At 42.4% G+C, this 26271-nt stretch overlaps 1 protein-coding gene and 1 pseudogene across 4 annotated transcripts; one reads left to right on the top strand and one right to left on the bottom strand.

Moving 5' to 3' along the window:
* Positions 1-503: 503 nt before the first annotated feature.
* Positions 504-17187, bottom strand: ACRV1 (acrosomal vesicle protein 1). 4 transcript variants are annotated; one of them, XM_035265007.3, is made up of 5 exons: positions 17067-17187; positions 3884-3988; positions 3332-3718; positions 1853-1969; positions 504-917 (listed from the first exon to the last, which is right to left on the bottom strand). In XM_035265007.3, the coding sequence occupies exons 1-5, from the start codon at positions 17116-17118 to the stop codon at positions 793-795; spliced, it is 786 nt and encodes a 261-aa protein (XP_035120898.3). In that variant the 5' UTR covers positions 17119-17187; the 3' UTR covers positions 504-792. The 4 variants fall into 4 exon arrangements, with proteins under 4 accessions (XP_035120898.3, XP_035120899.3, XP_017833123.4 ...); XM_035265008.3 differs by having other exon boundaries at positions 516-917; positions 3884-3952; XM_017977634.4 differs by having other exon boundaries at positions 516-917; positions 3332-3988.
* A 3331-nt stretch (positions 17188-20518) lies between these two features.
* Positions 20519-22700, top strand: LOC100406258 (rac GTPase-activating protein 1 pseudogene; annotated as a pseudogene).
* Positions 22701-26271: the final 3571 nt, after the last annotated feature.

Consider the following 26271-nt stretch of genomic DNA (forward strand, 5'->3'; position numbering starts at 1 on the left):
TCTTTCCTGTCTACCCTTCTGGGCTCTTTCCTGAGGATCAGATGAGACCATGTATGTGAAACACCTTGAAGAACATAACACATAGGTTGAGGGACTATTTAGTATTTCCATTTGCCCTCCTATCCTGAGTAGATGATTAAGTAACATTGTGCGTGAAAATTGATTTAAGCATTAGGAACTGCAATATATAGCAAATAAGAAATCATTTTATTATTATCATTATGTTAATAGTGGACTACTAAAGACTGGAAACTCAAGAGCCAAAGAAAAGTTGAGTTTTATATGCTATAAGAAATGGAAGAGTGTGGGGGAATACAGGGATGGAAAAGTGGGGGTGTCAGATATACCTGCAATGTTGTTTACAGCTCTTTAAAAGATTAATACCTACTTTGCATTCCTCTTTGTTGTCTCTGCCCTTGGAGACTCCTTCATAAATATGGAATGCTTACAAAATGTTCCCACTCTAGCGTCAGAGTGGAAGAAAACTCATGTCAACCCTGCAACTAGATTGATGGAAAAAAAGTGTCTTGAGCCTGTGTTCTTGAACCATGTGAAATTTATTGGAAAAAAAGGAATATTGAGAGATAGAGTTGGAGTAAGACAGGACAGAGAAGAATGGATAAAAGCATGAACAGGGGAAGAAAGATAGGATGTTTGTGCATCCTAATGCTCAAGCAGAGGCAGATGTGGTCAGTTGTTGACTGGGGAGAGAACTAAATATAAAATGAACCAAACAGAGTGATGGAGGCTTTTTGCTGCCTGAGTCAAAATAAGTAGCAAGGGCCGAGGCTTCTAGATCTTGTTGCAGAAAGATTGATTCCTACAGCATGTAATTTGCATCCTGGTTCCATGGGAGAAGAGGTTCATAGATGGGCACATGTTCTCACACCCTTGAACCATGAATTGGAGTTTTTCACCTAAAAGGAGCAGAGACAGACTAATGAGCAGAAAGCTTCATCCTCCAACCTTAGCCTTTATCTGTAATCCTCAGTGTCCCCATTCAGGATGGCCAAGACCTCCACTTGTACATTATCCCCTCTTTCTTTTCTCTTTGCTTCCTCTGGGACCTTGCCCCCCATCAGTTGCCTTTTCCTTTCTTATATTATCAATCTCTACGACTCCCTTTTGGTTTACAAGGATGCTCAAGTTCCCCTAAATTTAAAATACTTTCTCCTAATTGTGCTACTCTCCTAGCACTATCCTTTCTTTCCCTACAACCTTTCCAGAGTCTGCCTATCCTCCTCACCTTCACTTCCTCTCCATTCACATCTTGGCCCCTCACCCTCTGAATCATGACCCTACTACACTGAAACTTCTCTCTCAAAGATCATAGAAATCTATTCATCAATCTGCAGCCTTTTCTGAGGAATTTTTTACCACTTTGCTTGCACATGATACTGCTGACTACATCCTCTTTTTTCTTTTTTGAGATGGAGTCTCGCTCTGTCACCTAGGCTGGAGTTGTGCAGTGGCACAATCTCTGCTGACTGCAACCTTTGCCTCCTGGATTCAAGCAATTCTCTTGCCTCAGCCTCTTGAGTAGCTGATATTATAGGTGTGCACCTCCACACCCGGCTAATTTTTGTATTTTTAGAAACAGCCTGTTGGCCAAGCTAGTCTGGAACTCCTGACCTCAAGGGATCCACCTGCCTTGGCCTCCCAGAGTGCTGAGATTACAGGTGTGAGCCACCTCACTCGGCCAGGTATTCTGTGCTTGGTCCTTGAAAGAATAAAGTTCTGAATCTTCAAGTTCTTTGATTCTTTCCTGGGCCCCTGCCACTCCAACTGCCCCCTATCATTAGTAAGTTGATGTGTTCTCAGGCATAGATTGCCTCATGAAATCCCCATATACCTTCAAAGATCTTCTTTAACATGCACTGCTGGGAATTCTGAGTGGTACAGATTCCCTCTCCACGAAGACATTTTCCTTGATCATTCATATAAGCACATGCGTAGCAATTTAATATGCCTGAAAATTTAAGATAAAAGTGATGACATTTCCTTTTGGACCAGCTGTGTAACCTTGAGTCACATCTGGGAGGGGTGATGGACAATAGGTAACATGGATACTACACATTCATTTCTTAGTTATTGGGGATCTGAGGGCCCTGTGTTTGATAAACATGTGTCAGAGGAAATTCCTTCATTCTTCATCTCTGACCCTCATTGCTGAAGAATCCTAAATTTCTCTAATGTTTTTACTCCAGTCTATATCCCAACTGATTTCCTGGGCATTTATCTTTAGATGCCCTCATCATGTGACACCATAGGAGCAAAACGTATGTATGATTTTCATCTCCCTTTTGTACTCCCCATCATACTCTCACCCACAAGACACAAACACTTGGAGTCATGTTCAACCAATTAATAAGCTATGTTAGAGTGCTCTAACATTGCAAACCCTGTGAAGAGTCTGTGTCCTCCATTTTCAAATCAACCTTATAAATGGTCACTAATAGCACTTTGAAATACTTCCATGTTGCCTCTGCTAGCTCTACTGCTAATCCCCCAGTTTGGGAAGCATAAAGAAGTGGAAAGATTATGGGCTTTGCACAGTCCTAAGTTTGAATCCAAGGTTTGCCACTTTCTAGCCATGTGACATTGGACATATTCCATTTGCCTCACTTCTTTCATCTGAAAATTCATAATAATGATGCTTATACAATGGAGTGAAATGTGAACTATGTCTGGTAATAACTGGAGGCATCAAACTTTGGGTCTTGCTTTCCTTTCCTGAACAAACACTTTTAATTAGGAGCCACAGACTAGCAGTTGGCTTAGGAACTTATTTCTGGATCTAACAGAAAAAAGCTTTACATTCCATGTTCAAATAAAACACCAGCTGCACATCTCTGGACACCTGAACCCCAAGAAGAAAAAAAAAAAAAAAACCAGCTGCACACATCTCTTTACAGAATTTGTGAAGTTATAGCATTCTAACATGGTTTTTTAAGAGGCAGGTTTAGCATAAAGCCAATGAGAGTCTTCAGAACTCTTCACTTCCATGAGCCCCTTCTAAGGAAGTTGGAAGGGCTATGTTCATAATTTCTTATGGAGAGTGAAGTTGGAGGGGTACTGGCATTTTGTATTTATTTTTCTTAAAGAGGGCCCTCCAAGTTATTTAGCATTAGAGATGGCAAAACTGCCCACAAAACTTAGGTCCTGCATCTTGGTATGATGGTGAAGAAAACTAGAGAGTCATTGAGAGAGCTATTGGTGAAGTGTTAACAATTCTTTCTTCTGCACTCCATCCCTACAGTTGGGTTTTCTTGATGTATTTGACATTTCCCTCCTGAAGTCAATGAATGGCACCCACCCAAATGTGGCTCACCTATAGATGTGCTTGAAATTGTTGCACCTGAAGGCTCTTCCCCTGAAGGCTTTTCACTCAAAGCATGCTCACCCAAAGACTGCTCACCCGAAGGCTGTTCACCTGCGGCGTGCTCACTGGAAGTCTGCTCACCAGAAGTCTGCTCACCAGACTCATGCTCACCCGATGGCTGTTCACCCACGGTGTGCTCACCAGAAGTCTGTTCACCAGAGGCAGGCTCACCCGAAGGCTGTTCACTTGAAGGCTGCTCACCCAAGGCGTGCTCACCCAAAGGCTGTTCACTTGATGCATGCTCACCCGAAGGCTGCTCACCAGAGATGTGCTCACCTGAGGACTTTTCACCTGAAGGCTGCTCACCAGCAGCATGTTCAGCCGCAGCAGGCTCACCTGAAGCATGCTCAGTCTCAGCATGTTCTCCAGAAGTGTGCTCAGCCACAGTGTGCTCTCTTGAACCATGCTCACTAGAATCGTGCTCACTTAAAGTGTTCTGGCCTGAAGAAGTCTCATATAAAGCCGCAGCATCAGAAGGGTTTTCAAGTGAAAAGTACTCACCTGAAAGTTGCTGAACTGAAGCTTGATGATCTATGAAAGCAGAAGGCTCATCAGGCTGACCTGATGTTCCTGGGGTGGAGAAGGAACAGAAGAGAGATGGTAAAGCTGAGAGAAAGAATGGGATAAGTACCATCTTCCTGTGGAGTTAGGTGAATGTTATGAGATTCCTAGTTTTCCTGTGGGCCTATATTGGGCACCTGAAGACAGTGCAAATGTTGGGAGAAGTCAACTAAGTACCCCAAAAGACCATGTAGGACAGAAGTGTTTAGTGAGTCACACAAAGGCCACCTCTGGGATTGAAGGGAAGAATCTTAAGTTCCCCAATATTAAGAACTACGTAGGGGAATGCACTCATCCATGTAGCAAAAGAACCTGAAGGAAAATGAATGTACCTCCCTGACAAAGTCAGCATCAGGAAGTCAATGTACTATCAATGATGAAATCAGAAGTCCACCACCAACACTCTCTCCCATTCCATTATAGGTGAAAGACAAGAAGAATGGAGACAGAAGAGAGAGAGAGGGAAAGCAAGTAGTTTTCAAAACCTGAGTATTTGTAACCTAAATTAAGGGTAGAAGAGTTAATGTTTGGACATTATAAACTTTAAACTAGAAGATGACAATTATCTATGAGCCCACAAAAATTATCAGAAGTGATTAAGTCACCTGTATTTGGTAATGTCAAGTTACTTCTCACACTGAATCCCCAGTCCATGTGAGCTGGGGGTTCAGAGAGCAAAGTTGCTATAAGCTACTAAGATAAAATAGCCACTGAGAGATCTAAGAAGGCCAATTAGGAGCAGCCCAGGATTGCAGCTCCCAGTAAAAGCACAGAGGGTGAGTGGACACCGCATTTCCAGACAGATTTTTATTGCCCACAGTCCAGGAGATTCCCAGGCAGAAGAGCCCCGCGGGTTGCCAGCATGGCTGTTTTGGTCGGCACGGCAGTTCTCTGTACAAAATACAGTGGTCCGGGTGCCCTTTTAAGCTGGCAATTGAAGCTTCAGGAAGGCAGAGTTGCCCATTCATCTGATTAAAAAGGGGACTGAAACAGGGAGCAAGGCCAAGAGATTCCTGGGCAAACAAGTGCCACGAATTTCAGCTCTGCTATTTCAGCTGGTGCAGTGAGTTGCTGCATGGGAAATCACACAGATCCCAGTGCCTTTTCAACAGGCGATTGGAATACCTGGTAGAGAGTCGACTGTTTAACTAAAGAAAAAGGCTCTGAGGAAGGAAGCCAAGTGATCAGGCTCGGCTGGTCCTACCCCCAGAAAATAACAGTAATTGAAAGTGCTCTGGGTTGAGAGTTTCACAGCAAGCACAGCTGAACCTGGGATGGTCCAGCTTTATGGGGGAGGGGCATCTGCCATTACCAAGGTACTCCACCACTACAAAGGTAGTCCGCCATTGCTGAGGCAGCCCACCATTGCTGAGGCAACCTGCCATTACAGAGAGAGTCCACCATTACAGAGGTGGGCCACCATTGCTGAGGCAGTTCTAACTACACCCATATAAACAGGACTGCAGGGAAGTTCACACGGCAGCTGGGCAGAGCCCACAGCAGCTCAGCAAAGCCTCTGCAGGCAGACAGTGACTAGGCTGCCTCCTTGCTGGGCAGGGCAGCCCTGAAAAAAAGGCAGCAGCACAATGGAAACTCATAAAGCCCTAACTCCCTGGGACAGAGCACCTAGGAAAACAAAGGGGTTTATGAGTTCGGCTGCAGCAGACATAAACATACCTGCCCAGCAACTCTGAATGAACAACGGAGCTCACAGCTCAGCACTTGAGCTCCTATAAAGGACAGACTGTCTCCTCAAGCAGCTCCCTGACCCTTGTATATCCAAAGAGTCACCTGATAAAGGAGAGATCAGACTGACATTTGGCGGGCATCCCTCTGGGACAAAGATAGCAGAAGCAGAAACTGGTAGCAACCCTTACTGTTCTGCAGCTGCTGCAGGTGATCCCCAGGCAAGCAGGGCCTGTAGTGGACCTCAGCAGTCCTACAGCAGAGGGGCCAGATTGTTAGAAGAAAAAGTAAGAAACAGAAATAACTTCATCATCAACAAACTGGATGTCCACTCAGAGATCCAATCTGAAAGTCAGCAACTACAAAGAAGACAGATGGATAAATCCACAAACATGGGAAGAAACCAGAGCAAAGAAAAAATGAAAACACCTGAAATGAGAACACTTCTCCTCCTACAAGGGATCACAACTCCTCACCAGCAAGGGAACAAGGCTGGATGGAGAATGAGTGTGATGAAATGACAGAATCAGGCTTCAGAAGGTGGGTAATAAGAAACTTCTGTGAGCAGAGAAGAAGAGAAGATGGCACTGTAGGAGCAACTGAGGATTGCAGCTCCCAGTGAAAGCGCAGAGGGTGAGTGGAGGCCACATTTCCAGATGGATTTTTTAAAATTGGATTTTAGGTTTTGGGGTACATGTACAAAACATGCAAGATAGTTGCATAGGTACACACATGGCAGTGTGATTTGCTATCTTCCTCCCCTTCACCCACATCTGGCATTTCTCCCCATGCTATCCCTCCCCAGCTCCCCCCGACCACTGTCCCTCCCCTATTGCCCCCAATAGACCCCAGTATGTAGTGCTCCCCTCCCTGTGTCCATGTGTTCTCACTGTTCATCACCCGCCTATGAGTGAGAATATGCGGTATTTCATTTTCTGTTCTTGTGTCAGTTTGCTGAGAATGATGTTCTCCAGATTCATCCATGTCCCTACAAAGGACATGACCTCATCGTTTTTGATGACTGCACAATATTCCATGGTGTATATGTACATAATATTCCATGATGTATATATGTATATGTATTTTGTACATGTACCCCAAAACCTAAAATGCCACTTTTTTCCAGTCCAGTCTATCATCAGTGGGCACTTGGGTTGGTTCCAGGTCTTTGCTTTTGTAAACAGTGCTACAATGAACATTTGTGTGTATGTGTCCTTATAGTAGAATGATTTATACTCCTTTGGATATATACCTAGTAATGGGATTGCTGGGTCAAATGGAATTTCTATTTCTAGGTCCTTGAGGAATCGCCACACTGTCTTCCACAATGGTTGAACTAATTTACACTCCAGCCAGCAGTGTAAAAGTGTTCCTATTTCTCCACATCCTCTCCAGCATCTGTTGTCTCCAGATTTTTTAATGATCACCATTCTAACTGGCATGAGATGGTATCTTAATGTAGTTTTGATTTGCATTTCTCTAATGACCAGTGATGATGAGCATTTTTTCATATAATTGTTGACCTCTTGTATGTCTTCTTTTGTAAAGTGTCTGTTTATATCCTTTGCCCATTTTTGAATGGACTTGTTTGTTTTTTTCTTGTAAATCCGATTGAGTTCTTTGTAAATTCTGGATATCAGCCCTTTGTCAGATGGGTAAACTGAAAATATTTTTTCCCATTCTGTTGGTTGCTGATTCACCCTAGCAACTGTTTCTTTTGCCATGCAGAAGCTGTGGAGTTTGATTAGGTCCCATTTGTCTATTTTGGCTTTTGCTGCCAATGCTTTTGGTGTTTTGGTCATGAAGTCTTACCTACTCCTATGTCCTGAATGGTTTTGCCTAGATTTTCTTCTAGGGTTTTTTACGGTGCCAGGTCTTATGTTTAAGTCTTTAATCCATCTGGAGTTAATTTTAGTGTAAGGTGTCAGGAAGGGATCCAGTTTCTGATTTCTACACATGGCTATCCAGTGTTCCCAACACTATTTATTAAACAGGGAATCCTTTCCCCATTGCTTGTTTTTGTCAGGTTTATCAAAGATTGTATGGTTGTAGATAAGTTGTGTTGCCTCCGATGCCTCTGTTCTGTTCCATTGGTCTATATCTTTGTTTTGGTACCAGTACCATGCTGTTTTGATTACTGTTGCCTTGTAGTATAGTTTGAAGTCCGGTAGGGTGATGATGCCTTCCACTGTGCTCTTTTTGCTTAGAATTGACTTGGCTATGCGGGCCCTCTTTTGGTCCATATGAAGTTCATGGTGGTTTTTTCCAGCTCTGTGAAGAAAGTCATTGGTAGCTTGATGGGGATAGCATTGAATCTGTAAATTACTTTGGGCAGTATGGCCATTTTCACAATATTGATTCTTCCTAACCATGAACATGGAATGTTTCTCCATCTGTTCGTGTCCTCTCTTATTTCGTTGAGCAGCGGTTTGTAGTTCTCCTTATAGAGGTCCCTTACGTTCCTTGTAAGTTGTATTCCTAGGTATTTTATTCTCTTTGTAGCAATTGTGAATGGCAGTTCGTTCTTGATTTGGCTCTCTTTAAGTCTGTTATTATTGTATAGGAATACTTGTGATTTTTGCACATTGATTTTATATCCTGAGACTTTGCTGAAGTTTCTTATCAGTTTCAGGAGTTTTTGGGCTGAGACGATGGGGTCTTCTAGATATACTATCATGTCATCTGCAAATAGAGACATTTTGGCTTTCTCCTTTCCTATTTGAATACCTTTTATTTCTTTTTCTTGCCTGATTGCTCTGGCTAGAAATTCCAGTACTATATTGAATAGGAGTGGTGAGAGAGGGCATTTTTGTCTAGTGCCAGATTTCAAAGGGAATGCTTCCCGGTTTTGCCCATTCAGTATGATATTGGCTGTTGGTTTGTCGTAAATAGCTTTTATTATTTTGAGATATGTTCCATCAATACCGAGTTTATTGAGGGTATTTAGCATAAAGGGCTGTTGAATTTTGTCAAAGGCCTTCTCTGCATCAATTGAGATAACATGTGGTTTTTGTTTTTGGTTCTGTTTATGTGGTGAATTACGTTTATAGACTTGCATATGTTGAACCAGCCTTGCATCCCTGGGATGGATCCTACTTGATCATGGTGAATAAGCTTTTTGATGTGCTGTTGCAATTGGCTTGCCAGTATTTTATTTAAGATTTTTGCGTCTATGTTCATCATGGATATTGGCCTGAAGTTTTCTTTTCTTGTTGATTCTCTGCCAGGTTTTGGTATCAGGATAATGTTGGTCTCATAAAATGGTTTGGAAAGGATTCTCTCTTTTTGGATTATTTGGAATAGTTTGAGAAGCAATGATAACAGTTCCTCTTCATGTGTCTGGTAGAATTCGGCTGTAAACTTATCTTCCAGACGGATCTTTATTGCCCACAGATCAGGAGATTCCCAGGTGTAGAAGCCCCACGGGTCGCCAGCATGGCTGTTTCAGCCAGCGCCGCAGCACAGCAGCACTCTGTACAAAATACACTGGTCTGGTAGCCCTGTTAAACCGGCAATTGAAGATCTGGGAAGGCAGATTAGCACATTCATCTGATTAAACAGGACTTAAACATGAAGCCAGGCCAGGAGATTCCCGGGCAGTGATGTTGTTTCAGCCGGTGCAGTGGGTCGCCACACGGGACATCTCACAGATCCCGGTGCCTTTTCAGCAGGTAACTGGAATACTTGGGAGAGACTCAACTGCTCAACTTAAAAAAACAAGGGCTCTGAGGCAGGGATCCAGGTGATCAGGCTCAGCAGGTCCCACCCCCACAAAAACAAGCAAACAAACAAAAACTGCAATTGGAAATGCTCAGGGTTGAGAGTTTCACAGCAAACACAGCTGAACCCAGGATGAGGCAGCTCGGTAGGGGAGGGGCGTCCGCCTTTACCGAGGCACTCCACCCCTACAAAGGTACTCTGCCATTGCTGATGCAGCCTGCCGTTGCTGAGGCAACGTGCCACAACACAGACAGTCTGCCATTACAGAGGCGGGCCACCATTGCCACGGCAGTTCTAACCACACCCATATAAACAGGACTCCAGGAAATTACACACGGCAGCAGGGTGGAGCCCAGGGCAGCAGGGCAGACCTCAGAGGAGCTCAGTATAGCCTCTGCAGGCAGGCAGTGAGTAGACTGCTTCTCTGCTGGGCAGGACAGTGCAACGGATACTTATAAATAAAGGCCTAACTCCCCAGGACAGAGCACCTGAGGAAAAAAAGGGGCTTTATGAGTTCTGCTGCAGCAGACTTAAACGGACCTGCCTAGCAGCTCTGAATGAACAACAGAACTCACAGCTCAGCACTTGAGCTTCTATAAAGTACAGATCACCTCTTCAAGCAGCTCCCTGACCCCTGTATATCCAAAGAGTCACCTCACAAAGGACTGAGGAGACTGACATTTGGTGAGCATCATTCTGGGACAAAGATAGCAGAAGAAGAAACTGGTAGCAACCCTCACTGTTCTGCACCTGCTACAGGTGTTCCCCAGGCAAGCAGGGCCTGGAGTGGACCTCAGCAGTCCTACAGCAGAGGGGCCAGACTGTTAGGCAGAAAACTAAGAAACAGAAATACTTCATCATCAAGAATCCAGACATCCACTCAGAGACCCAATCGAAAAATCAGCAACTACTCAGACAACAGGTGGATAAATCCACAAAGATGGTAAGAAACCAGCACAAAAAGGAGGAAAATACTCGAAACCAGAACATCTCGCCTCCTACAAGGGACCACAACTCCTCACCAGCAAGGGAACAAAGCTGGACGGAGAATGACTGTGACGAAATGACAGAATCAGACTTCAGAAGGTGGGTAATGAGAAACTTCTGTGAGCTAAAAGAATATGTTCCAACTCAATGCAAAGAAATGAAGAACCTTGAAAAAAGATTTGAGGAAATGATAACAAGAATGGACAACTTAGAAAGAAATATGAGTGAATTGATGGAGCTGAAAAACACAACACGAGAACGTCATGAAGCATGCACAAGTTTCAACAGCCGGATGGACCAAGCAGAAGAAAGGATATAAGAGGTTGAAGATCAACTCAATGAAATAAAACAAGAAGGCAAGATAACAGAAAAAAAACGCAAAAATGAATGAACAAAGTCTCCGAGAAATGTGGGACTATGTGAAAAGACCTAATCTACGTTTGACAGGTGTACCTGAATGTGATGAAGAGAATGAATCCAAGCTGGAAAATACTCTTCAGAATATTATCCAGGAAAATTTCCCCAATCTAGCAAGGCAGGCCAATATTCAAGTCCAGGAAATACAGAGAACACCACAAAGATATTCCTCAAGAAGAGCAACCCCAAGGCACATAATCATCAGATTCACAGGGGTTGAAATGAAGGAGAAAATGCTACGGGCAGCAAGAGAGAAAGGTCGGGTTACCCACAAAGGGGAGCCCATCAGACTCACAGCAGATCTCTCAGCAGAAACCTTACATGCCAGAAGAGAGTGGGGGCCAATATTCAACATCCTTAAAGAAAAGAACTTTCAACCCAGAATTTCATATCCAGCCAAACTGAGCTTCAGAAGTGAAGGAAAAATAAAATCCTCTGTGAACAAGCAAGTACTCAGAGATTTCATCATCATCAGGCCTGCGTTACAAGAGCTCCTGAAAGAGGCACTACACAGAAAGGAACAACCAGTACCAGCCACTCCAAAAACATACCAAATGCTAAAAAGCATCAACAAAATGAAGAATCTGCATCAAGTAACGGGCAAAACAGCCATCTAGCATCAAAATGGCAGTGTCAAATTCACACATAACAATATTAATCCTAAATGTAAATTGGCTAAATGCACCAATCAAAAGACACAGACTGGCAAATTGGATAAAAAGCCAAAACCCATCATTGTGCTGTATCCAGGTAACTCATCTCACAAGCAAGGACACACAATGGCTCAAAATAAAGGAAAAAAGAAAGATTTACCAAGCAAATGGAGAGCAAAAAAAATCAGGAGTTGCAATTCTCATCTCTGATAAAATAGACTTTAAAGCAACAGAAATCAAAAGAGACAAAGAAGGACATTACATAATGGTAAAAGGATCAATACAACAAGAAGAGCTAACGATCCTAAATATATATGGACCCAATACAGGAGCACCCAGGTATATAAGGCAAGTTCTTAATGACTTACAAAGAGACTTAGACTCCCACACAATAATAGTGGGAGACTTTAACACTCCACTGTCAATATTAGATCAACCAGACAGAAAATTAACAAGGATATCCAGGGCTTGAACTCAGACCTGGAACAAGCAAACCTCATAGACATTTACGAAAGTCTCCACCCCAAATCCACAGAATATACATTCTTCTCAGCACCACATCACACCTACTCCAAAACTGACCACATAATTAGAAGTAAAGCACTCCTCAGCAAATGCAAAACAACTGAAATCATAACAAACAGTCTCTCAGACCATAGTGCAATCAAGTTAGAACGCAGAATTCAGAAACTAACTCAGAACCCCACAGCTTCATGGAAACTGAACAACTGGCTCTTGAATGTTGACTGGATAAGCAATGAAATGAAGGCAGAAATAAAGAAGTTCTTCAAAACCAATGAGAACAAAGACACAACATACCAGAATCTCTGGGATACATGTAAAGCAGTCTCTAGAGGAAAATATATAGCAATAAGTGCCCACATGAGAAGAGCGGAGAGATCCAAAATTGACACCCTATCATCAAAATTGAAAGAGTTAGAGAAGCAAGATCAAAACAACTCAAAACCTAGCAGAAGGCAAAAAATAACTAAGATCAGAGAAGAACTGAAGGAGATAGAGACATGAAAATCCCTTCAAAAAATCAATAAATCCAAGAGCTGTTTTTTTTAAAAGATCAACAAAATAGACAGAGCACTAGCCAGATTGATAAAAAAGAAAAGAGAGAATAACCAAATAGATGCAATAAAAAACGATAAAGTGGATATCACCACAGATTCCACAGAAATTCAAACCATCATCAGAGAATATTACAAACAACTCTATGCACATAAACTAGTAAACTTGGAAGAAATGGATAAATTCCTGGACACGTGTGTCCTCCCAAGCCTAAACCAGGAGGAAGTTGAAACTATGAATAGACCAATAACAAGATTTGAAGTTGAGGCAGAAATTAAGAGCCTACCACTCAAAAAAATCCCAGGTCCAGATGGGTTCACAGCCGAATTCTACCAGACACAAAAAGAGGAACTGTTACCATTCCTTCTGAAACTATTTCACATAATCGAGAAAGAGGGAATTCTTCCTAAATCATTTTATGAAACCAACATCATCCTGATACCAAAACCTGGAAGAGACTCAACAACAAAAGAAAACTTCAGGCCAATATCCATGATGAACATAGATGCAAAAATCTTTGATAAAATACTGGCAAGCCGATTGCAACAGCACATCAAAAAGCTTATCCACCATGATCAAGTAGGATTCATTCTGGGGATGCAAGGCTGGTTCAACATATGCAAGTCTATAAACGTAATTCACCACATAAACAGGACCAAAAACAAAAACCACATGATTATCTCAATTGACGCAGAGAAGGCCTTTGACAAAATTCAACAGCCTTTTATGCTAAATACCCTCAATACACTCGGTATTGATGGAACATATCTCAAAATAATAAAAGCTATTTACGACAAACCAACAGCCAATATTATACTGAATGGGCAAAAACGGGAAGCATTCCCTTTGAAATCTGGCACTAGACAAGGATGCCCTCTCTCACCACTCCTACTCAATATAGTACTGGAATTTCTAGCCAGAGCAATCAGGCAAGAAAAAGAAATAAAGGGTATTCAAATAGGAAAGGAGGAAGCCAAAATGTCTCTATTTGCAGACGACATGATAGTATATCTAGAAGACCCCATCGTCTCAGCCCAAAAACTCCTGAAACTGATAAGCAACTTCAGCAAAGTCTCAGGATATAAAATCAATGTGCAAAAATCACAAGCATTCCTATACAATAATAACAGTCTTAAAGAGAGCCAAATCAAGAACGAACTGCCATTCACAATTGCTACAAAGAGAATAAAATACCTAGGAATACAACTTACAAGGAGCGTAAGGGACCTCTTCAAGGAGAACTACAAACCGCTGCTCAACGAAATAAGAGAGGACACGAACAAATGGAGAAACATTCCATGTTCATGGTTAGGAAGAATTAATATCGTGAAAATGGCCATACTGCCCAAAGTAATATACAGATTCAACGCTATTCCCATCAAGTTACCAATGATGTTCTTCACAGAACTGGAAAAAACCACCTTGAACTTCATATGAAACCAAAAAAGAGGCATCACACTATCAGACTTCAAACTATACTACAAGGCAACAGTAATCAAAACAGCATGGTACTGGTACCAAAACAGAGATATGGACCAATGGAACAGAACAGAGGCCTCGGAGGCAACACAACATATCTACAACCATACAATCTTTGATAAACCTGACAAAAACAAGCAATGGGGAAAGGATTCCCTGTTTAATAAATGGTGTTGGGAAAACTGGCTAGCCATGTGCAGAAAGCAGAAACTGGACCCCTTCCTGATACCTTACACTAAAATTAACTCCAGATGGATTAAAGACTTAAACATAAGACCTAACATCATAAAAACCCTAGAAGAAAATCTAGGCAAAACCATTCAGGTCATAGGAGTAGGCAAGGACTTCACGACCAAAACACCAAAAGCATTGGCAACAAAAGCCAAAATAGATAAATGGGACCTAATCAAACTCCACAGCTTCTGCATAGCAAAAGAAACAGTCATTAGAGTCAATTGGCAACCAACAGAATGGGAAAAAATATTTGCAGTTTACCCATCTGACAAAGGGTTGATATTCAGAATTTACAAAGAACTCAAACAGATTTACAGAAAAAAAACAAGCCCATTCAAAAATGGGCAAAGGATATGAACAGACATTTTACAAAAGAAGACATGAGGCCAAGAAACATATGAAAAAATGCTCATCATCACTGATCATTAGAGAAATGCAAATCAAAACTACATTGAGATACCATCTCACGCCAATTAGAACAGCGATCATTAAAAAATCTGGAGACAACAGATGCTGGAGAGGATGTGGAGAAATAGGAACACTTTTACACTGTTGGTGGGAGTCTAAATTAGTTCAACCATTGTGGAAGACAGTGTGGCGATTCCTCAAGGACCTAGAAATAGAAATTCCATTTGACCCCGCAATCCCATTACTGGGTATATATCCAAAGGATTATAAATCATTCTACTATAAGGACACATGCACACAAATGTTCATTGCAGCACTGTTTACGATAGCAAAGATCTGGAATCAACCCAAATGCCCATCGATGATAGACTGGACAGGGAAAATGTGGCACATATACACCATGAAATATTATGCAGCCATCAAAAATGATAAGCCAAAACTAACACCGCATGTTCTCACTTATAGGCAGGTGCTGAACAATGAGAACACATGGACGCAGGGTCCGGAGCACTACACACTGAGGTCTGTTGGGGGAAAATAGGGTAGGGATGGTGGGGTGGGGATTTGGGGAGAGACAGCATGGGGAGAAATGCCAGATATAGGTGATGGGGAGGAAGGCAGCATATCACACTGCCTTGTGTGTACCTATGCAACAATATTGCATGTTCTTCAAATGTACCCCAAAACCTAAAATGCAATTAAAAAAAAAAACCAGCCTAGATTTAAAAAGTCTAGGCATATCAAATATATATATAAACACACACATATATGAATTGCATCCTTGTGACATACCATTTATATTCACTTCGTGGAGTTGTCATGAGTATTTAAGATAAATTGTGAAGTGCACCATTGCCTAATACTCAATTAATTTTAGTTTTCTTTTCTTCCCACCTTACCCTGGGAATTACTTAGATGGTTACTTTTTCAAACCAGTCTCTTCTACCTTTAATCCTTTTTTTTTTTTTTTTTTTGAGATGGAGTCTCACTCTGTTGCCCAGGCTGGAGTGTAAAGTGGCATGATCTCAGCTCACTGCAACCTCAGCCTCCCACGTTCAAGAGATTCACCTGCCTCAGCGTCCTGAGCAGCTGGGATTACAGGCATGCACCACCATGCCTGGTTAATTTTTGTATCTTTAGTAGAGATGAGGTTTCTCCATGTTGGTCAGGCTGGTCTCAAACTCCTGACCTCAGGTGATCCAACTGCCTCAGCCTCCCAGAGTACTGGATTAGTATAGGCATGAGCCACCGTGCCTAGCCGAGATTTTTATTTTTTAAACTTATTACATAAATACTATTTACTTGACTGAATATTCAATAATTAAAAGTTTTGATAAAGAGATGTTTCTGATATAGGAAGGAGGCATGAAAAAGCATGCTAATTTCTTTCTTTCTTGTTTTTTTTGAGACAGTCTCGCTCTGTCCCTAGAGCTGGAGTGCAGTGGAGCGATCTTGGCTCACAGCAACTTCCACCTTCCAGGTTCAAGCAATTCTCCTGCCTCAGCCTCCTGAGTACCTGGGATTACAGACATGTGCCACCAGCTAATTTATGTATTTTTAGTAGAGACGGGGTTTCACTACATTGGCCAGGCTGGTCTTGAACTCCTGACCTCAACTGATCCTCCCACCTCGGCCTACCAAAGTGCTGAGATTACAGGTGTGAGCCACCACGCCTGTAATTATAAAACTATAAAATGAAGAAATCAGCATGCCCAGCTGCTAATTTCTTCATCTTATAGTTTATGACGACTCATTGCTTCACCATGTGACTGGCACATACTATCATCTGGTGGCTGTGTATCTACATTTTTGAGTCAACATTTGAAAGTCTAACAAAGCAAAAGCAAAACCTCTGACAGTCAACATTATATAAAATACATTGTTATTTCACTAACAGTTCAGAGCTCATGGCCTCTTTCTTCTCTAGGAGGCAGGAGGCAACACTGTCCACTGTGAATGGGGGATCCCAAAGAAGAGATGATATAGAAAACTGGGTTGGTAGAACACAGCCATGAAGAAGCTTATGAGGTTTCTGGCCTATAGCTCTGCCGTGTTCTGAGATTTTTTCTGAATACTTCACATCTTCCAATCTCCTGTCTTTCCTTGGCACATTAATGACACAAGGATACCTCACATCTAATTGGTGGAACAAACCTTCATTGGACTTCTACAGAACCCCTACGCATACTCTTTCATCTCACGCACATCAGGTATAAATGTTGAGTGGCTAAAATAAGTAGAAACCAGACTGCGCCTAGCCGGTGGACCCCTCTGACTGTAAAGCTATGACTAGAGAAATCAGCTGGCTCAGGAGCTCTCAGAGTTGGACTTGTTTAGCTGCTCTTGATTCTGACTCAGATTGGTTTCAGTGCATGAGAGACTGGTCTTCCTTTTTTAAGGGCTGAAATGTCTTAAGGGAGACCCCTTTTTGTATTTACCTGAAGCCCAGATTGAACACTCACCTCTGGCAAATCCAAGCAGATAAAGACTCATTAGTAAGAGAAGCACGTTCATCGGGATTTAGGAAAAGATGGGATCCTAGTGCGGGGCACAGCTGCTTCACAGAGCTATAAAGAGAACTGCGAGCAAAAGCTCTCAGTACTGAAGCAAAGCATCTGGGAATTCTAGAACCTCAGAAGTAACCCATGTTTCTTCACAATAGGTTGGGTTCCTAGGTTCTTATGTAGCCTGTTCGGGCAAATTGGCCCTTAGCCACAAACTGCTAATTTCACTAGTGAAGACCAGTGACTATTTTCTATGTACAAGGTGGTGTGTTGGGGCTGTGTGCCCTATCTTTAAAACAAAAAAAAAGTATTACCAAAAAGCACATACTTTTTGTAATAAAGTTTAAAAGATATCTACTCTCTTTTAAAGGTGCTTTTGACAACAAGGTATGATTATTGATTATTTTCTGTTTGGCTTTCTAAATCAGCCTTTCTTGGCTCTGATCTGCACCCTGGAAGACTGACCTCTGTTGACTTTATCAACTGAATGCTGGTTGAATTTCGCTTCCGATTGAGTTCATACAGGATTGGAGGGGAGAAGAGAGGGAAAGAAGGAAGAAAGGGAGGAATGGGGAGAAAGAGAGAGATTGGAATATTTGTTCTTTATATTCCCTTCCTGCCACAGTTGACACTGGCTGAGTCTCTACATGACAGAGCTTCTGATGGGTGTCCTCTCTTCCATGGCTCCAGCTCTCATCCATTCTACTGTAATATGTTTTCCTCCCACTGCCCTCTTAGGCCTAGGGATGATAATGGTTTCCTGCTATTACTAAAACCTGGATGCCCTAGCTTTCCTCTTTTTTTTTTCTGTTCCCTTAACCTTGTCCACTTCTGTAAATAGTCTTTTCATACAGACCTTTATCAACCATGTTTTTAGCAGGAAACAGGTGGAACTCAAAATGGGTAACTGAGGAGAGTTTACACAGATATGGGCAGCGTAAAGAGATCAAGAGATAGTAGAAAGCTGTGTTTTGACCTACGACTTCTACCAAAGGGGTGGCCAAGCTGAGAAGATGGATGCATTGAGGCTTCTACCTGGTGGAAGCTAGAACTAACGGGGGATTGGGTGGTAAAGATCTGGTAGCTTACCTTTCTTGCTGCTTTCGGCCCAGCTCTCTTGGACAACTTTATTTTACATACCACTGAATGCTAGATCTAGAATAGATGTAATTATGTTAACGTTTTGAAAGGAAGGCAAGGATTATAGCAATGAATGGGGAAAGAGGTAAAATAAGGCTGGGTGCAGTGGCTCACATCTGTAATCCAGCACCTTGGAAGGCTGAGGTGGGCGGATCACCTGAGGTCAGAAGTTCAAGACCAGCCTGGTCAGCATGGTGAAACCCCATCTCTACTAAAAATACAAAAAAAATTAGCCAGGCGTGGTGGTGGTCACCTGTAATCCCAGCCACTTGGGTGGCTGAGGCAGGAGAATCACTTGAACTCAGGAGGTGGAGGTTTCAGTGAGCTGAGACTGCACCATTACACTCCAGCCTGGGCAACAAGAGCGAAACTCTGTTGCAAAAAAAAAAGAAAAAAAGAAATAAGACTGGTCCTGTGTACATGATCGTTGAAGCTGTGTGATGGGTACATGGGTGTACTCTCGACTTCTGTATATGTTTGAAACTTTCTATACTGAAAATCTTCAGGGTGGAGGGCAGAAATACCTATTTGGAAAGCCTAGATAATCAAGGCCTTATTTAAAATAGCTTCAGGGGTGATGGAGAAGTCTTCTCTAATATGTGTACACATTAGGGCTTAGATAGTAGAGTAACTGTTCCTTATCATACAAGTATCCTACACCCAGGGTCCACTTCCTGAGCAGGCACACAGGCCCACACTCAAAATGGCTGTGGTTTCATGCTTTTCTGTCAATCTCAGGAAATTCTTCATCACTTTCTAACAAAGGTGCCTCATTTTTGCTTTGCACTGGGTCTCACAAGTACTGTCTCCAGTCCTGCCTAGACCTCATTTTCCAGTCCCCTTGGGAGAATCACCATCTGCTGTTAGAAAGCTTTGGCCTCTGCAACCAGGAAGTTTCCCTTTAGGAAGAGCTGGGCACCCCTAAGTCCAGGCTGCTGACAGTTCCTCCCCTTCTTGCACTCTTCCCTACTTGACGAATATGTTCCCAGATAAGTTTCTTTGTGCTCTGATTTTTAGTAGACGATTTTTCAGAAACATCCCTTCCCACCTATCCCTCTACTCCTTAGATTTCTTCAGGTTTGATGCTTTGCTAGAAGGACTCATAAGACGCAGGAAAGTGCTTGACTTATGCTTACCACGTGATTCTAGTGGATACAGCACAGTAAGAGCCACATGGAAGAGATACATAAGAAAGCTATGGGGGCAGTGGTGGGTGCAGAGCTTCCATGGCCTCTATGGGTGAGCCATTCTCCCAGCACTTCAGCGTCTTCACCAACCCAAATGATCTCAATCCTGTTTGGAGGCTTCATTACACAGGCAAAATTGATGAAATTGCTGGCCATTTGTGGAGCCAAACTTCCTAACCCTTGAATCATGGGATTGGTTTCTCTGATGACCAACCCCCACCCTGAAGCTATCTAGGGCCACTTGATGAATCATCTCATTAGCATAAAAAGACAGTACCAAGGGTATTAGGATCCCTGTGCCAGGTTCATGAGCAAACACCAAATAGATATTTTTATTATGTCACAAAGAAATTTCCAGGATTGCCCTAAAGGAAGGCCTCAGTATGATTACTGTGCAGCAGGCTTGAAGGCAACCCTCCCAGATCAGGGCAGGAGAATGGACAGTCCAAAGTGGGACTCTCCAGGGAAATAGTAAAATAATATATTATTTGACAGCTCCAATGACAGCCATTAAAAATGCATATTGAGAAGCTCTTGGAAGGTGCGGAAGGTGGGAAAGCTTAGCCAGAAGCATAAAGTTACTTGAGCAAATGATAATAAGGTAATTATTATTTGTAGGAAAAAGAATATAAAATCATGTAATAAAAAATGTCATCTCACTTGTGAATACTCTTTATATATCAGTTAGGGCTCACTTGCAGGACACAGGAGCTTGTCAGGTGACTTAGCTTCAGCAGAATGTTGTGCAAAAGCAATTGCGGTTTTGCCTTTTTTTTTTAATGGCTACCACCTCTGTAACAATCAGGAAAGTGACCATGGCGTGTCAGTCAGCTTCCACAGGAACTGTTGGCTACAGGAGGACACCACTATGTGAGCCAGGAATCAGGAGTGGGGTGCCACCAGGACTTTTAGCTGTAGATGCACTCCACATGTGCTAGATAGGCATTGGCAAGACATGGTGTCTTGTTCCCTTTCTATCACTATTGTAAAGCTGGTACCTGGATCTAGAATACTGCTTCTGCAAAAACAACAAACAAAATGAAAAACAAGGGGTGAGGCACTGGGCGAAGTGAAGGGCGGCCCAGGTGGGGCCAGGCTGACTGAAAAAGATGGATACTACGATGCTGAATATGTGGAATCTATTTGAGCAGCTTGTGCGCCAGGCAGACATTCCCAGTGAAGGAAATGAACTCCAATTTATCCAGTTGGCGAAGGACTTTGAGGATATCCGTAAAAAGTGGTAGAAGACTGACCATGAGCTGGGGAAATACAAGGATCTTTTGATGAAAGCAGAGGCTGAGCCAAGTGCTCTGGATGTTAAGCTGAAGTGTGCAGGTAATCAGGTGGATGTAGAAATCAAATGGAGACAGAGCTGAGGCTGACTGCAAAAAGCTGGAACGACAGATTTAGCTGATTTGAGAGATGCTCATGTGTGACACATCTGGCAGCAAAAGCGAGGAGCAAAAGTCAGCTCTGGGTTTTGTCAACAGAGGCCAACCCTCCAGCAGCAATGCTGGGAACAAAAGACTATCAACCATTGATGAATCTGGTTCCATTTTATCAGATATCAGCTTTGACAAGACTGATGAATCACAGGATTGGGACTCTTCTTTGGTGAAGACTTTCAAACTGAAGGAGAGAGAAAAGAGACACTCCAGTAGCCGACATTTTGTTGATGGTTCCTCTGGATCTGTAAAGAAAACTTGTTCCATTGGCTCCACAGCAGACCAGGGTAATGAATCCATAGTTGCAAAAACTACAGTGACAGTTCCTGATAGTGGCGGGCCCATCAAAGCTGTGTCCACTATTGAGACTGTGCCATATTGGACCAGGAGCCAGAGGAAAACAGGTACATTCAACCTTGGAACAGTGACTCCACCCTGAACAGCAGGCAACTGGAGCCAAGAACTGAGACAGACAATGTGGGCACGCCACAGAATAACAGAGGCGTGCACCTGCATGACATTGTCTCTAAGACAGTTATTAAACCTGAGTCCTATGTTCCATGTGGAAAGTGGATAAAATTCAGCAAACTATCTCTGAAGTGTCGAGACTGTTGTGTGGTGTCTCATCCAGGATGTTGGGACCGCTGTCCCGTTCCCTTCATTTCTACCCTGATAGGAACACCTGTCAAGACTGGAGAGAGAATGCTGGCAGATTTTGTGTCCCAGACTTCTCCAATGATCCCCCGCCACTGGTGTGCATTGTGTAAATGAGAGTGAGCAGAGATGTGACTGAGACAGGCCCGTATAGGATCTCTGGCTGTGACTGCACAGTAAAAGAGCCGAAAGAGAAATTCCTCAGAGTGAAAACTGTACCCCTCCTCAGCAAAGTAGATGGTATCTTTGTGATCTGTAGCCTTCTGAAAGACTTTCTTCAAAACCTCAAAGAACCTCTTCTGACCTTTCGCCTAAACAAAGCCTTTATGGAGGCAGCAGAAATCACAGATGAAGTCAATAGCATAGCTGCCAAGTACCAGGGTGTTGGTGAACTGCCCCAGGCCAACAGGGACACATTAGCTTTCCTCATGATTCACTTGCAGAGAGTGGTTCAGAGTCCACATACTAAAATGGATGTTGCCAATCTGGCTATAATCTTTGGCTCTACAATAGTGGCCCATGCTGTGCCCAATCCAGACCCAGTGACAATGTTACAGGACATCAAGTGTCAACCCAAGGTAGTTGAGCACCTGCTTTCCTTGTCCCTGGAGTATTGGAATCAGTTCATCATGATGGAACAAGAGAACATTGACGCCCTACATGTCATCGAAAACTCAAATGCCTTTTCAACACCACAAACACCAGATATTAAAGTGAGTTTACTGGGACCTGTGACCACTCCCAAATGTCAGCTTCTCAAGACTCCTTCATCTGGTTCCCTGTCATAGAGAATTCATTCTACCCTCAACAAGAACACTCCCAGATTTGGGCGCAAAAGCAAGTCTGCCACCAACCTAGGATGACAAGGCAACTTTTTTGCTTCTCCAATGCTCAAGTGAAGTCACATCTGCCTATTACTCCCCAGCATTGACCAACTATAAGAAAGGACACATCTGTACTCTCTGCTCTGCAGCCTCCTGCACTCATTACTGCTTTTAGCATTCTCCAGGATTTTAATTGTTTAATTGTGCATGAGGGCTTTATTAAAACTATATATATATCGCCCCTTCCTGCTCCTCAAGTCACGTAATATCAATACCTTTTGTTGGTCATTGTTGGGAGCTTTTAGATGAGAGATCTTTCCAGGGATAGAGGGTAAGTATGGAATTGGCTGTGATTCTTTTTGGGGAAGGGAGTTATTACCCCTGTGGCTTAAAGCCAAATGCTGCTCATGGAATGAATGATCTTTCTCGTGTTTCATTTAGAACTAATTTCCATGAGACAATGACAGAAACCTTACCTATATGATAAGATTGGCTTGTCTCAGGATGGGAAGTGGGAGGGTGGGGCAAAGAAAGGATTAGACCAGAGGATTTAGGATGCCTCCTTCTAAGATCCGGAATTTTCCATTCCCCATTATGAACTGAGCTCTAACATGGAGTTTTCATAAAAATGGGATACATTAAGGACTGAACTAGTGATGGGAGTATGCATAGCTTTATTTTGGATGATTAGATCTTAATAGTGTTGAGTGGCACAACCTTGTAAATGTGAAAGTACAAGTTGTATTTATCGAGAATGTGCTGCTGGCTGAACTTTGGGTTCATTTGGGGTCAAAGGCAGTTTTTATTTTAAAATTGAATTCATTCTGATGTTTGACCCCTATATCCCCAAACTTGTCCAGTGGAGCCCAACTTCTAAAGGTCACTATGTTGTTTTTTGGCATTTCAACTAACAATAAAGAGTAGGCTATAAGAAAAGATGGTCCATATTTTATGTGGTAAGAAAAGCAACATCATTTTTCTTTGCATTTTGGATGCTGAAATTTTCCCATGGAACATAGCCACATCTAGATAGTTGTGAGCTTTTTTTCCTGTTGAAATTATTTTTAATGTCTGTAAAAATGATTTCCTTCTATAGAATGTTTGACTTCATATTGACACTTGCTGCAAAACACCTATTTGGGAAAATATTTGGAAAACAGTAAGTAGCTCTCTCAAAATGAAAAAAGTAAAATAAAAAATCATAAAACCAATTTAAAAATACCCCACAAAATTCCAACTTAAACTATAAACTTAATCGGAAAACTACAGACATAGCAGAAAGATCATCCTCATTTCTGCATTCTCAGTTAACTAATCAGTAAAATTTTAATCAACTGGCAAATGTAGTTCTTGGCTTTCCAGCAAAAAGAGCTGTTAGAAGAGATTCAGGAAGATGTTGAGGGCTCATGCACCAAGGCCAGAACAACATAGCTCCCATCTCAAGGCCTTCACATTACTGCTCCTTCTGCCTGGAGTCCTTCTCCTTCAGTGGCAAAAACTCTCCTTGACCTAACTTGAATCAGGCTCCCTTGAGTCCTCTGACCCACTAGGCCCAACCTTTGACTCGCTGTTTTCCCTCTTTGTAAAATCTTCTTTGAGCAGGAATCCTGCTAAGTCAGTGCAGTGAAAATCTGTGCCCTTGATATCAGGTCACCTGAATATATTATCACCCCAGCTCGCCTTCAGCAAGAATTCTATTGAGTCTAGCAAGAATCGGCCCCTGAAGCTTCCACATGGTAATATCCCATCCACCAACCCCTACCCCGCTCCTTGACAATAACACCCTTTCCTTGTGTTCAGATTACAGCCCAATCTCTCCCCACTGCAAGACCCCACTGCATTGGTTCCTATATCTATGGTGATAGCTCCCCCTGAAACAAGTCATTGTCTTTACCAAGTGTCCTGAATACTTGTTTTAACACCAGATACCAGCATGTCTCCCTCCCTCAGTCTCCTCAATTCAGTTCTCTGCTGAAATATCACTTCTTAGAGAGACCCTCTAAAAAAGCATTCCCTGACACCTTCTATGTCTTAGCTTCCTTCAGTTTTCTTCATTGCTTTTTTTGCTACCTGGCAGTATTTTATGTATCATTTTGATTGTTTATCATCTGTATGTGTGTCCTCTGTGTATTCAATACTCTGTCTTCAGAGTCTGGCATACTTTAGACACGAAATAGATGTCTGAAAGGTTGAAGAAGCATTGACTTATCCTGCATCGTGAATCAACTCGATTGAGAGATTTGAAGTCACATAAACTGACTATTTCATGGAGGTAAATACCAGAAGAAGCAATGGCTACCAAGAGGAGGAAGTGGCCGAGTCAAAGCAAAGGTGGATTGGTCAAGAGCTAAGTGTATGGCTACAGTGTTCTGGGATGTTGAAGACATTTTGCCTGCTGTTTTAGAGGGTTTCTAGTGAAAGAGATATTTGAGTAGAGAATCAAGTTAAGGAAATGATGGAGAGAGGGAGGCATGAAGGTATCTTATGTTAAAACAAGTTTTCAGGACAATGGCTAAAGACATTAAAGAAGGCCAGTCAGGGGGAACTGTCACCATAGGTACAGGGACCATTGCATTGAGACCTTGTAGTGGGAAGAGACTGGGCTAAATCTAAATACAAGAAGGGCAAGTAGGGAGATATAGCCAAGGAGCAGGGTAGGTGTTAGTGGATGGGATTTCACCCTGCGGAGGCATCAGAAGCAGGGCAGATCCTTGCTAGACAACTGAACAGACTTCTTGCTGAAGGCAGGCCAAGGTGACAAGATATCCTAGTGACTAGATACCAAGGTTTGGGATTTTCACTGAAATGACCTAAAAAAAATTGTTACTCAATGTGGATTTTACAAGGAGAAAGAGGTTAGCCCATAGTCAGATGCAGTGGAGCAGAGGGCTCAGAGGAACCTAATTTAAGTCAGGTCAGGAAGAGCCTTTGTAACTGTGAGAAAAGGACTCCTTGAGATTGGAAGTATGTTGCTCTGGCCTTGGAGGATTCACATTCAACATCTTCCCAACCTCTTTGAACTATGTTTCCCAGTGTAATTAAAAACTCAATTGGCCAAGATGGCTGAATAGGAACAGCTCGAGTCTGCAGTTCCCAGCGAGAGTGAGCCAGAAGGCAAGTGATCTCCACATTTCCCACTGAGGGAGACACCTCATGCAGGAGACCTCTGACTGGAATCTGGTGGATACCCTTCTGGGACGAAGCTACCAGAGGAAGGAACAAGCTGCAATCTTTGCTGTTCTGCTGCCCCTGCAGGTGAAAACTACATCAATTAATGGGTAAAACAACCAGCTAGCATTAAAATGGCAGGATCAAATTCACACATAACAATATTAACCCTAAATGTAAATGGGCCAAATGCCCCAATCAAGAGACACAGGCTGACAAATTGGATAAAGAGTCAAGACCCATCAAGTGCTGTATTCACGAGACCCATCTCACGTGCAAAGACATACATAGGCTCAAAATAAAGGAATGGAGGAATATTTACCAAGCAAATGGAAAGCAAAAAAAAGCAGGAGTTGCAGTCCTAGTCTCTGCTAAAACAGACTTTGAATCAACAAAGATAAAAAGAGACAAAGAAGGGCATTACATTATGGTAAAGGGATCAATGCAACAAGAAGAGTTAACTATCCTAAATATAATGCACCCAATACAAGAATACCCAGATACATAAAGCATGTTCTTAATGACCTACAAAGAGTCCTAGACTCAAGTACAATAATAGTGGGAGACTTTAACACCCAACTGTCAATATTAGACAGATCAATGAGACAGAAAATTAACAAAGATATTCAGCACTTAAACTCAGATCTGTACCTAGCAGACCTAATAGACATCTACAGAACTTTCCACCCCAATCAACAGAATATACATTCTTCTTAGTACCACATCGTACTTATTCTAAAATTGA

Source organism: Callithrix jacchus, chromosome 10 (assembly GCF_049354715.1).
Source record: "Callithrix jacchus isolate 240 chromosome 10, calJac240_pri, whole genome shotgun sequence".
Lineage (NCBI taxonomy): Eukaryota > Metazoa > Chordata > Mammalia > Primates > Cebidae > Callithrix > Callithrix jacchus.

Bases quoted from the DNA above. Each gene is read 5' to 3' on its own strand.
- ACRV1 (XM_017977634.4), bottom strand. From the start codon at position 17,118: ATGAACGTGCTTCTCTTACTAATGAGTCTTTATCTGCTTGGATTTGCC. The intron at 3,989-17,066 runs GTGAGTGTTCAA...TCTTTCTCTCAG, and splicing joins TCTGCTTGGATTTGCCAGAG to CTTTACCATCTCTCTTCTGT. The intron at 1,970-3,331 runs GTGAGCCACATT...TTAAATTTTCAG, and splicing joins AATTTCAAGCACATCTATAG to GCATATTAAATTGCTACGCA.